The sequence below is a fragment of the Cicer arietinum genome, chromosome 5 (genome assembly GCF_000331145.2).
Source record: "Cicer arietinum cultivar CDC Frontier isolate Library 1 chromosome 5, Cicar.CDCFrontier_v2.0, whole genome shotgun sequence".
Taxonomy (NCBI): domain Eukaryota; kingdom Viridiplantae; phylum Streptophyta; class Magnoliopsida; order Fabales; family Fabaceae; genus Cicer; species Cicer arietinum.
The window spans coordinates 72,855,215-72,867,854 of NC_021164.2; the positions used below are offsets into that span (position 1 = coordinate 72,855,215).

The following is a 12,640-nucleotide window of genomic DNA, read 5'->3' on the forward strand; positions in this document are numbered from 1 at the left end:
TTTTAAAGTCGTACTACACTATTTATGATCATATATTTCAAGTACAATTGTTGTAAATGAGATCTTGAGGCATTGTGTGACTTAAATAAATGCAAAAAAAATGAAATTTCATCAAGTTTTGGACCAAAATTCTGCTTGGGGGACCAAAACTGGGGAGAAATAAAATGGAGGGACTATTTTCGCGATTCATTTAAAATAGGGATCAAAATTGCAATTAAGCCAATAAAAAAAGATGGTGGTACCTATGTTTTACATTTCTCTTTATGCAATTTCATCGTTGATCGATCATCAGAAATATAGATTATCTCTCTTCTATTTCTCGCGTTCTTATTTCCATTGCTCCAAACATATCAAATGGATGATATTTTATTGTATTTATTTTATATATATTGTTGTTAAAAAAAATTATATTGTTAATTAATTATAACTATTAAATTAATTAAAATATTTAATTTTTATCATGATTATTTTTAAAAGTGATATCTATCAATAATTGTGGTGTAAAACTTTTATAAATGTGCATTATAATCAAACTCTATTTTATTTTCTCTTTATTTTTTAGCAAGCATAAATATGGCGTGCAATTGGTTACAAAAGTCGTTTAAAGCTCCACTAGGAGATCGATCGAAAATAAAAAGCTCCACTCAGATAAATTTCATTATTTTATATTATTTATTTTATATTATTAGAGACAAAAATATAAATTTATTTAAAATTATAAATTTTATAAATATATAATCTTTATTGAAATCGATAATAAAATTTATAAATTTTATTTGAGATGTTAGATAAATTTTCTATAAAAAAATATATGGTTAATTGCAGTTTTGATTTCCCTATTTTAGCTAAATCGCGAAAGTAATCCTCTCATTTTGTTTCTCTCCCGTTTTGGTCCCCAAACATAATTTTGGTCTAAAACTTGATGAAATTTTATTTTTTTTTGCATTTATTTAAGTCATATCATGCCTCAAGATCTCATGTGCAACAATTGTATATGAAATCTATAATGGTGTAGTACGACTTTAAAAAATAAAATTTTATCAAATTTTAAATCAAAATTCGATTCAGAAACCAAAACTGAAGAGAAACAAAATAATAAAACTACTTTCGCGATTCAACTATAATATCGTTAAATAGTAACCCAATAAGTAAAAAACATAAAATAATATCGAAATAGGTTACCGTTGGAGGTATTTGTTCAAAATAAAAATAATACACCGGATTTACTACCGAGTGAACTCGGTAAAATTGTTGCTTCGATCAATTGAGGAAACAACCTTAATGGCCACGTGTCAGTTTTCTGTCAGCCCAAACCCTCTAGTTTATTCCTGATTTTCCCCGACAATCTTATTTTACCGAATAAGATTTGTACAAGACGAAAAATTGTGCGTTGCTTTTCAGTGTTCAAAATGAATTATAATATTACAATTTTAATTTTAACTAATCAATTTTCGTTTAGATGAATTATTATATTTGGATTATTTTAAAGGCACACGAAACTGAGAAAAAGAAGAAAAGAGAAAGAAAAGGTAAGTGGAAGAAGGAGGGAGATGCAATAGAGGTAGAGTGACAGATCCTTATAAATAGGCGCTCAGACGTAGCAACGAACCCAAGCTCCACCTGAAACCGGCTCGGACGGTACACATAATCGGATTCCGAGAATTAAAAATAAAATACGATGAGTGGTCCGTCGCGAGAAGATAATTCAAAAGAAGATGAAAGGGGCGAAGAAAAAGAAGAAGAAGGGAACCGGTTACTGGAAGTAGAAGGTGAATTGGATGAGGATGAAGAAGAAAGGGCGTATGAATCGGGTGAGAAGATCGTGGTGGTAGATTTCGAATTCGACTCAGTGGACGATTCGATCGTACCTCCTTTCTCATGGAAGAAGCTATGGATGTTTACTGGGCCTGGATTCTTGATGAGTATAGCTTTTTTGGATCCAGGGAATTTAGAAGGGGATCTACAGGCCGGAGCAATTGCAGGTTACTCTCTTTTGTGGTTGTTGATGTGGGCCACTTTTATGGGCCTGTTGATCCAGCTTCTTTCAGCTAGAATTGGTGTTGCTACGGGTCGTCATCTTGCTGAGCTTTGTAGAGATGAGTATCCTAATTGGGCTCGTTATGTGCTTTGGTTTATGGCTGAACTTGCTTTGATTGGTGCTGATATTCAAGAGGTTATTGGTAGTGCTATTGCTATTCAGATTCTTAGCCGTGGTGTCTTACCACTTTGGGCTGGAGTTCTTATTACTGCTTCCGATTGGTATTCCTCCTATTTCATTTCATTCAATTTATTTTATCTAATCATACTTCAAACTTTAATACACCTCTTCCTGGTAGGGTTAAGGAAAAATATTATTTATAGTTTAAGGAACCGTTATGTAATTAGTTTATAGTGAAATTAATAGTGAAGTAGATGATCTAGTGAAATTAACAGTGAAGCTTAGACCATTCTTTCAATTTGAACTGATATATTGTGGGTTTGCCTTACCTGATTCTTGATTAGAACTGATAGGGCCTATTATTGTTAAGGATTTTCATGAGTTGCAAGGAAACTTTCGACTGATATTGGTCTTGGTCAGTCAAGTGTAGTTAGTAATTACATCATAGAACTGAACTTACTCTTAATTTCATATCAAAAACTCAAAATTTTCTGTCATGAGTGCAACTTGGATGATTACATTTGCTTTGATGTTATGTTTTGCTTTAATGTAATATTCAATCATTTCATGACAACTACATACTGTTTCATTAGCTTACTATAATTTTGTTGTGAACTCCTTTATCAACAACAAAAGTTCTCAAAATTTATGATTTGGATTAATTTTCTGTGTAGATGTTAGTAGTAGAAACAGGCATAATTCAACCTTTATCTTTTAAACATTTATTCCTGGCTTCAATTCGTGATTTCAATTTTCTGACACTTATATTGTCTTCAATATATTAGCAAGGAGCCTTCCCACTTTCATGTTTAAACACATAATTGTTCTTTATTCTCTCTGTTGTCGACCAGCTTTTTCTTTCTATTTCTTGAGAACTACGGAGTGAGAAAGTTGGAAGCTGCTTTTGCAGTTCTCATTGCTACCATGGCTCTTTCTTTTGCTTGGATGTTTGGTGACGCAAAACCTAGTGGAAAAGAGCTCATGATGGGTAAATTTTATCTTATTGTGTGATTGAATCACGTTTTAAAAAATGAATAGGTATCTCTCCCAATATCCACCGGCATAGGCATAACCGTTTTTGTTCCTTTTTGTAGGTATTTTGATTCCAAGACTTAGCTCAAAAACAATTCGTCAGGCTGTGGGCGTTGTGGGTTGTGTCATTATGCCTCACAATGTATTTCTGCATTCTGCTTTAGTGCAGTCAAGGAAAATTGATCCCGATAAGAAAGGTCGGGTGCAAGAAGCTATCAATTACTATTCTATTGAATCAACGGTTGCACTCGCAGTCACCTTCATGATCAACCTGTTTGTCACAACAGTTTTTGCAAAGGGTTTCTATGGTACAAAGCAGGCAAATACCATAGGATTGGTGAATGCAGGGCAGTATCTTGAGGAAAAGTATGGAGGAGGACTCTTCCCTATTCTTTATATTTGGGGGATTGGGTTATTGGCGGCTGGACAAAGTAGCACTATCACTGGCACGTATGCTGGGCAATTCATAATGGGGGGTTTCCTCAACCTTCGGTTAAAGAAATGGTTGAGAGCCTTGATCACCCGAAGTTGTGCAATTGTGCCAACTATAATTGTAGCTATTGTTTTTAATAGCTCAGAAGCCTCATTGGATGTTTTGAATGAATGGCTTAATGTGCTTCAGTCCATACAAATTCCCTTTGCATTGATTCCCCTCCTCACATTGGTCTCCAAAGAGCGTATCATGGGGTCCTTTAAGGTTGGGCCTGTTCTTGAGGTGAGTTGATCATACTGTTCTTTCATTTCGGTCATTGTTAATTGTTAGATCTCTGACCTCTAAAGCAACTTCCGTCATGGTATTGACAACACAATGACTTAAGTGATTAGGAAACAAAAATAAAGTTATCCTATGTTTAATATTGTTTTTGCAGATAGATTACTTAGCAGACTGATTTTTTATCTGATAATCAAATATCAAGTAGTTTAAGATGCTTATTGACTATTCAATCAACAATCTATGCTTGTACATAGTAATATAAGACTTGTCAAGCTTGAAATTTGTTTGTATGTGCTTTTATCCTCGTCTTGTTTTACTGAAGTTTAAATGCAATACATTTAATTCTAGTAAATTTTTTAAGGACGATCTTTGTGTATCCTAGTTAAGCTTTTAATTTAATGAATTATTTGTGACTTCTCTGGTCTTGAGTTTTCTCGTATATGATTGTATTTGTACACCTATACTTGAATTGGTGAGTCAAATTGGATGTAAAATTGTAAATTACTTCAAAGATATGTTTCTATCGTAAGGTATTTAGCTCAACCACTTTTATACCAAGCCACAAGTTTTTTACAAACTATGTTTTACTAGGACATCACTTCCATAGAGTTTATCTGCTAATATTGATATATAAGATAGACTTTAAAGTTTTGAATGGTGGAATGAGTTTGGAGTTAAACCAGTGACAACCTAGTAATCCGGACCATTCAGTTATCCCATTGTATTGTACAACTACAAGTTTATCACTTCGACAATGAAGCATGGAATTCTTTAGTTATCTAAAATATGTAGGTAATATTGATCACTTTTCAAATAACTGTTACAAAATATGGATACAAATGCATTTGTTTGAAAGGCATGGAAAGTGCTAATGTTCTGACACAGTTTCTTCCTCATTTCTTGAATATTTACTGTTATGTAAAGTTTAAAGAAAGGTGTTGTGCAAAACCAAGTTCATTCAGTTAACTGATATCTTTTTATTAAAATTTAAAATAATATTTTTATTTATAATAATGCTTTATTTTATTTATTTTGTAGAGGGTGGCGTGGACGGTTGCTGCACTGATAATAGTAATCAATGGGTATCTCTTAGTAGATTTCTTCCTTTCTGAGGTGAACAGTATACTGTTTGGTTTTGTAGCATGCTCTTGCACAGTTTCCTATATTGCATTCATTGTATATTTAATTTCACAAAGTGGTGCTCTTCCTTCCGGATTGGTTGATCGATTTCCAAAGAGATTTTCTTTTTCTGGGAATTAAGCCAACAAAAAAGACAGCATTAAAATCATGGAAATAGTACGGTAAGCCTCAGCTACACGATTTTGCTTGACGAGTTTTGTTCATACATCATGAAGAATGCATTAAGAGTTTTCCAACCCTGCAAAAGGGATTAAAGGATGTACAAGGTCAGATAGTGGAAAGTAACTATATTTAACTGGATTTCATTTCTCCATTAGGGTTATAGAGGTTACCTACTGCGTGTAACAAGACAGATATCTTTCTGTAATGGAAGATGTTGAGAGAGCATCATTACAACTTGGAGGCTAGATTACTTTCCGGCCTGCCTTATTCTTTTTGTAACAAGTTGTGAATTGCTCAATCATTCTTTGATGTAAACAGTTTGTATTTAAACTTGGACTAACACTCACATACTGTTTTGATGAAGGAACATGGAGTATATTTTTCCTTGATTAGGCAGCCAGGTAAGACAGCAGCAATAAGTTGTAAGGACTAGTCAAAAATATGAAGTACATTCATCTTATCTTTCAATTTTCCTGTTTTTTAGTTGGTTATGATCATCTTTCATGTGAGCAACACATAGTGAACTATTAGAACTATGACTAATTGAAAAGCCTGAATAGTCATTAAATTATTGGCCTACGGCACTGGGTTGATCTGATTTAACCGAAAATCTTGCATTTGTACTGCTTTACTCTGTACATTTTGAAGTGTATGTTTTTAAGTAGACAAGTAGGAAATTGAACAAGGAATGGAAGGGTTAGAGAGGATAAACAATGACCATTTAATTTCACTTTCCTTCCTGAGATTTAACAGTTCGAAAGAATGGAACAGAAAAAGGATGAACATATCTCATTTTTAAAAATAATCTAATAAAAAGCAGGCATCATGTTTGTGCAAACTCTTATAAAAATGTTTGTGCAAACTCATTACATAGCTCAACCTGTCTTAATCTCATGTAAGCTTTGGACTTATGTATGATCAGCGGTGGAGCTTGACAGATATATTTGAGAGGCCAAATACATTGGTCATTATACCAAATGGTTTCACTCCAATTGCAAGAAAGTTAGGCAAAGTAGTTACAAATGTTAGGTTTTAACTTGATGCATTGAGTACAACTCTTAACTGTCGCATTTTTTTGCAAAATAATACACAGAATGGAAGCAGAAGGTATCAATCCCACTTCCTGAGCACGTAATGTAATACCTTGCCACTGAATCACCACAACAATCATGAAAATACACAGAAGAATGATATATACTATAAAACTTATATTACAGTATGTATATAATACGGATCAAGTAGAAGAAAATTTTGGAGGTGCCATTATTCATTTCAGTATAATAAATTGTGACGGACTTCGTTTTCACTCTTTCTCTACAACTGCAATGTCAGTTATTTCTTTTATTATTAGATAGATTTATTCTTCTGTTCTGTTGTAATTATATTTACCTGCAACTTCAACTGGCTTATTTGGCTTCCCTCATAGCTTTATAGTTCCTATATAAATAGGTTTCCAACTCATTGAATGAAATAAGTTCCATCTTATTTATTCATGCTATCATATTTTCGTTTTCTCTCTTCTAACAAGAACAATATTCACTTTAGATGTGTTGTTTTATTATCTGTATGGAATTTTCTTGGTCTAGAAAATGCTTTGTTTGACTACATGTCTACTTGAAAACAATAGATACGTTTGGAACGGACATCACTCAATCACATTAAGGTAAGAAAAAGTTATCGTTTAGCCATAATGAAGTAATATTTTATTGAATTCTAGCATTTTAAGTATAAACTAGGTCTTCTCCGTTTACAACTAGAAACACCAACTTCTCTAACAAATAAGAACGCAATAAAACCATTTTTTTGTCTTTACTCAAATGATATTCTTTTCTTAGCTTAGTGTGATTGAGTGAGTTTTTTTTTTCTTTTCTTTTTTATGGATGTAATTGAGTGATGTTGATAACAAATGAGCTATGTGATATACATATTTTCACGTTTTTAAAGATAAACCATCATTTTTACGTTTTTTAAAGATAAACCATTATTTTAGTTTTTTGAAAGTACAAGACGCTATTATTTTGGTCTCTGACTCAACAAAAAACTTAAATTAGTCGTCGAATAATTAAAATATCACTGAACTTAGTTTTTGACGTTATAACGATCGTGAACTATTTTGACAGTAAATTGTATCTTTTAAATACTTTTATGATACTAAGTTGTATCTTTCATAGACTATTTTGATTATTCGAGTATTAATTTGATTTTTTTGTTGAGTCAAAGACTAAAATGACAGTATCATATACTTTCATAGAATAAAATGATGGTTCACTCTTTTAAGAAGAAGTTAAAAAGTCATTTAAGTATCCAAAATCATTTTAAATAAATTTATCCAACACTAATAGATTAAGACAATCATTTACAAATAATTAGACTTCGAATAATTATTCTTTAGGTCACACCACTCAAGTGTTTAGTTTGTTTGATAAAAAAAAGTATAATTTTTGACTACATGTTTAAAAGACTTTTTTTTTTATCTATCAAACGGTTATTAAATTTTCAAGTTAACTTTTAATCTATTACGAATTTATGATTTTAGATCACAAAAAATAAATTAACTTGTCTATTAATTATTTCTTTTGCAAACTCGTATGAGTTTAATAAGCTTACATACTATTGATAAACTTTTGATTTCACTAGTAAATACGTAACAACTTTACTAGTCTGAGTTTGGGTAACCTCCATGAATTTATCTAAACTCTTGAGTTTGAGAAATTTAGTGCCAATTGTGTTCCACTATATTATTAATGAGCTTTGAAATCTTGGCCTAAGCACCTGTGTTCCATGTTCCACCATCTGTACGCGCTTTGTACGCGTATGCGTCCTCAAATGACTCTTCACTCCTTATGAAATGTTGCTGGTTAGGGGCTTACTATACAAACCAACTTTGCCAAAAGAATAATGACTTTTTAGCCTATGTTTTATTTGGCAGTGGAATCCCCTTCAAAATGCACGGAACAATTCGTAGTTTTGTTATTTTCGTGGTGAGGTTGCTTTAGAATGCTAGAAGCAGAATTAGAATGCAACAATAAATGGGTATATCCCCAATCCATGAAGTGTGGATGTGGTTACTTTTTCGCTTTCAATAAAAAACTTAAATCGGTCTTCGGTTTATTATAATTTTAAATGTATAAGGTTAGTCTACTTAATATAAATAATAATAATAATAATCAATATTATTATTATTATATATTAAATTTTGAAGTTTATGTTAAATTATAAATTTATTGATCTTTTATTAATATAGTCATTATTCTATATTAGTTATTGATATATTTAAATATATTATAATTAAATTAAATTAAAAATATGATATCGTATAAAGTTAAATATTTTAAAATATCATGTTAAATGTTAAAAAATACTTAATTTCATTAAATTATTAGTTGGTTAATCTATTCTAAAATATATCTGATTATTTATTTAAAAATATTAATATGAGATAAATTTTTTAAATAAATTATTATAGTGCATTAAATTTTCATACTCGAACTTAAAAAGAAATTTATGACAAACTACGTATCAAACTTAAAATTAAATTTTTTTTTTAACATGTTAGACTCAATCAAAATAAAATTAGAAAGCGAAATAACTTAAAATAAAATATATTTTATATTTTTAATTAACATTATAAATTCACGTGCTACTTGAATTAATCTATAAAAAAATACTACAAATTCGTAAAAATGCTACAAACTCAGGGAGAGAGAATGACTAGATCCTAAAAATTCTATTTTGTCCTATAATCTTATATATGCCATAAGCTCATAAGCTATTCTTTAGTGGTTTGACCTTGCAAAACAAACACATAAATCTATGTTCTCATCTTTGAATATCAAATAGATAAACTCCAATAATTTATTTCTACACTTTTTTTCCATAAATTACCTAGCTTTCTTAGTTTTTCTAATCTCTTAATTCATTTGTTTTTTTCTTAAAAAATATTTTTTTATCCTTTCTTAAAAAAAACTATCTTTTCTCGCTTCTTTATATTTTATCCACATTTGATTTGTTTCACAATATATATTTATAAATTAAACGGATGTATCTTTTAAATTTAGCATAGCCTATTTTTTAATTTCTAAATTACACTTAATAGTCTTTCATTTTATATGGTGCTATAACTATCTAACTACTTATAATTAAATTTATCCAAAAATAATAATGTGTATTTTTTTCTAACAATTGACAATCAATTTGCTTATTTTTTCTTTTGCAAAAATAAAAAAAATGCTTACTTTTTATTTATTTATTTGTATGTGTTTATATTTGTGTATACCATAAATTTGACTACATTGTTATAAATAAAATGAAGTATTTTTTCTAAAAACAATATAAACTCCAATAATAATGTTTTTATTTATTCATTTTTTCATATGAATACTTTTTATATTTTTAATGTTTCATATATTAAAAATTTATTGATAAGAATTTAATCTCTTGCAGAATGTTTTAAAATAGAATAATGAAAACATAAAATAATTTTTAAATAACCAATTTATTTAAAAAAGTTATAAATACTTGTGAAAGTGAAGTACGTAAATTGACATGGTAATTTATATATAATATGTAAATATTTAAAATCATAATTTCATAAATTTAAAATTACATAGAGTCTTGCCATCACGATATAAAAAATTACGGTTAAATTTTTTGGAGCTCTAATATTAGAGAAAAACAAATACCTATTTTGTATAATAATACTAAGAACAAGAGAAATAAAAATTAACTGTAATATCTTTAATATATAGAAAGAGTTATGTAGTCGGTCATAATTTAAAAATAAGATTACAGAGGAAAATATTTTATTATAAGAAATGAAAATTCAATTTAGCATATAAAATTACTAATTACACCAAATTTCTCTAATACAATTTACTTTTAAATTATTTATTTCAAATATACTACACATTTTTTTTATAATTTAAATACAAAATCAAAATAAAATATTTAATCAATACAAGTCTTTGAAAAAATATTCACATTTTATGCTCATATAATTAGTTTATGTAGCCTTTTTGTCCCAAAATATAAGAGAAATTGGGTGAAAAAAATTGATATATTTGTTATATATTTTTAGTCAGATATATTAATTTTTTTGATTTATTTTTTATTTATATTTTGGAATAAAAGGAGTATTTATCCAATATGTTGCATAGGTAATACTCTCTCTATTCCATATTGTTTTGATAGTTTGAGATTTTTATACATAAATTATAAAAAATTATTAAATTAATTAATAATTTAACCTAAATACTCTTATTTAATTTTCACTTTTTAATATAAAGATGTAAATACTCAACTATGAATAAAATAAAATCATAAAAATAAATATCTTAATTATATGTAAAGGTATAACTTAAAAAATACTAATACTTAATTATATCTTAAATTTCTAAATTATCCATTATTTTGAAATAAAATAAATGATAAAACAAAAAATATTATATTAAAGGGAATAACTAATGAAAATGAGAAACACAAAAAATAGCTCACAATAATACCAATGACCTTTTGTATATATATAAAAATCAAATACCTTATTTAAATTTATCCAGAAGTAACATAAGTGTTTGTGAGATTAAATAAAATGTTTTACGAAAACGAGTTATATATGTTCCTAAACTATTTTTAATATGTTTTCATAAATTCTCTAAAATTACTTATTAAAACATTTTATAACTTATATAAAATATTTTGAATTTATTTACATATTATAATAAAAATAATTTGTACAGAAATATATAAGTGAGTTGTTTATGCAAGGCATTTTTTTTAAGGATGAGTACCTTATTATTATTATAAACAAAAAATAGGTGAAGAGTTTCCTAGTTTGAAAGATAAAAAACAAAACCTTGATGTCAATGATGATTTTCAATGACTTATATTTAATTATTATGAATGTAACATTCTACTCATCACAAAGTCCATTACATAATTAGTAACAAAAAAATCCGTTATATATTTAGTAATTTACATTAGTAGGTAATTGTTCTTTGTTGGTATATTAAAAAGTTTATATTAATTATTTAATGTCTTCATGTTAATATTAAAATAAACTATCAAATCAAATTTAATGAAACTTATATAATAGTAAAAAAATAAATTGCTCAGTTTACAAAAAAAAAATAAATATAAATTGCTCATTAATAAAATGTTAAATCTGAACTAAAAGAATACCATTATTATAAAAAAAAAAATAAACAAAGAATAAAAGTTCAAGCCAGTCAATTCATTGACAACTTGTAAGCGAAGTTAATTGAACAGTAATATTATAAAATGGTTTTGTTAGTTTAGGAAAAGCATTAAAAAAAAAAAAAGTATAGACTATCTGTTTTAGGAAGTTTTGCTAGAAAAGACAAAAAATTGTTGGTGTGAGAGTCTCGGAAGAGTGTTGACCAAAACCTGAAACGAAGCCCACATGCAACTTGGGCTGAAAACGACATGTAGGTGGTGGGGTTAACATTAACATGAAACATTATAATAAAATGGCACACAACATAGAGCACACCCCACCCATAAACATTATTTATTTATTTATTTATTTTTTATTCTCGTCTCTTAAGTTTTTTCTCGCATGAAAAGTTACTATAAATTGCATGCAGAATTTGAGTCCTAGGAGTACTCTCCTTACTATACTACCCACTCCAACCTTCCACTTCCATTCCCTCTTCCCTTCCCTAATCTTTCTCCTTTATTCACTCACCTTATATAAATCTTTTAATTTCTTTTATTCTCATTCCTTATAAATACAATATATAATTTAATTACTAAATAAAAACCCTTATTATAATATCCTCAACTCAACCCTTATCTTTCTCTCTAAACCCTTTTCTTCTCTTCTCTCTGTTTTGTTGCTAACAGTGCCGTCACCGTTGTTTCTTCATTCATAGGTAAACAGACACAAAATCAAAACGATGTCGAATCGATCCAAACCTGATCCTGTCGACGATTCTGGTTCGCCCTCATCTTTTTCACCTCAATCTTATTTTCGTCGTTATTTATCGCTTAATCAAAACCAAAACCAAAACCCTTTAAACGATCATATTCGAATGTTATCTCAAATTCAAAACCCCTCTAATATGAATCAAACCCTAGAACATGCTTTTTCTCGTCTTTCTGTTTCTAATAATAACAACTCTGGTTTCACTAATAACCCTTCTTATGGTTATGATTATTCCAATCTTTATAACTATGGATTTCAAAACTCCAACTTTGGTCAAATGCAAGAAACCGCAATTGGGAATAATAGACATGTTCGGAGTAATAGCATCGCTCACAATGCAGAAATTCAGAATCTTTTGATGAGGTACGATAGAGAAAATGTCAGGTTTAATGATTATGAGTTTATGGCCAGACAAAATGGTTTTTTTAACACTCTTTGTTCTGGGGGGGATGGCGATGAATTGCGACGACCCGTTCATAGTGGTTCCATG

The 12,640-nt window shown here is 28.9% G+C and overlaps 1 protein-coding gene across 1 annotated transcript; it reads left to right on the top strand.

Moving 5' to 3' along the window:
• Positions 1 to 1,514: 1,514 nt before the first annotated feature.
• Positions 1,515 to 5,675, top strand: LOC101506428 (metal transporter Nramp2-like). Its single transcript, XM_004501481.4, has 4 exons — positions 1,515 to 2,259; positions 3,010 to 3,146; positions 3,253 to 3,905; positions 4,944 to 5,675. Exons 1-4 carry the CDS (start codon positions 1,679 to 1,681, stop codon positions 5,163 to 5,165), a joined length of 1,593 nt encoding a protein of 530 aa, XP_004501538.1. The 5' UTR covers positions 1,515 to 1,678; the 3' UTR covers positions 5,166 to 5,675.
• Positions 5,676 to 12,640: the final 6,965 nt, after the last annotated feature.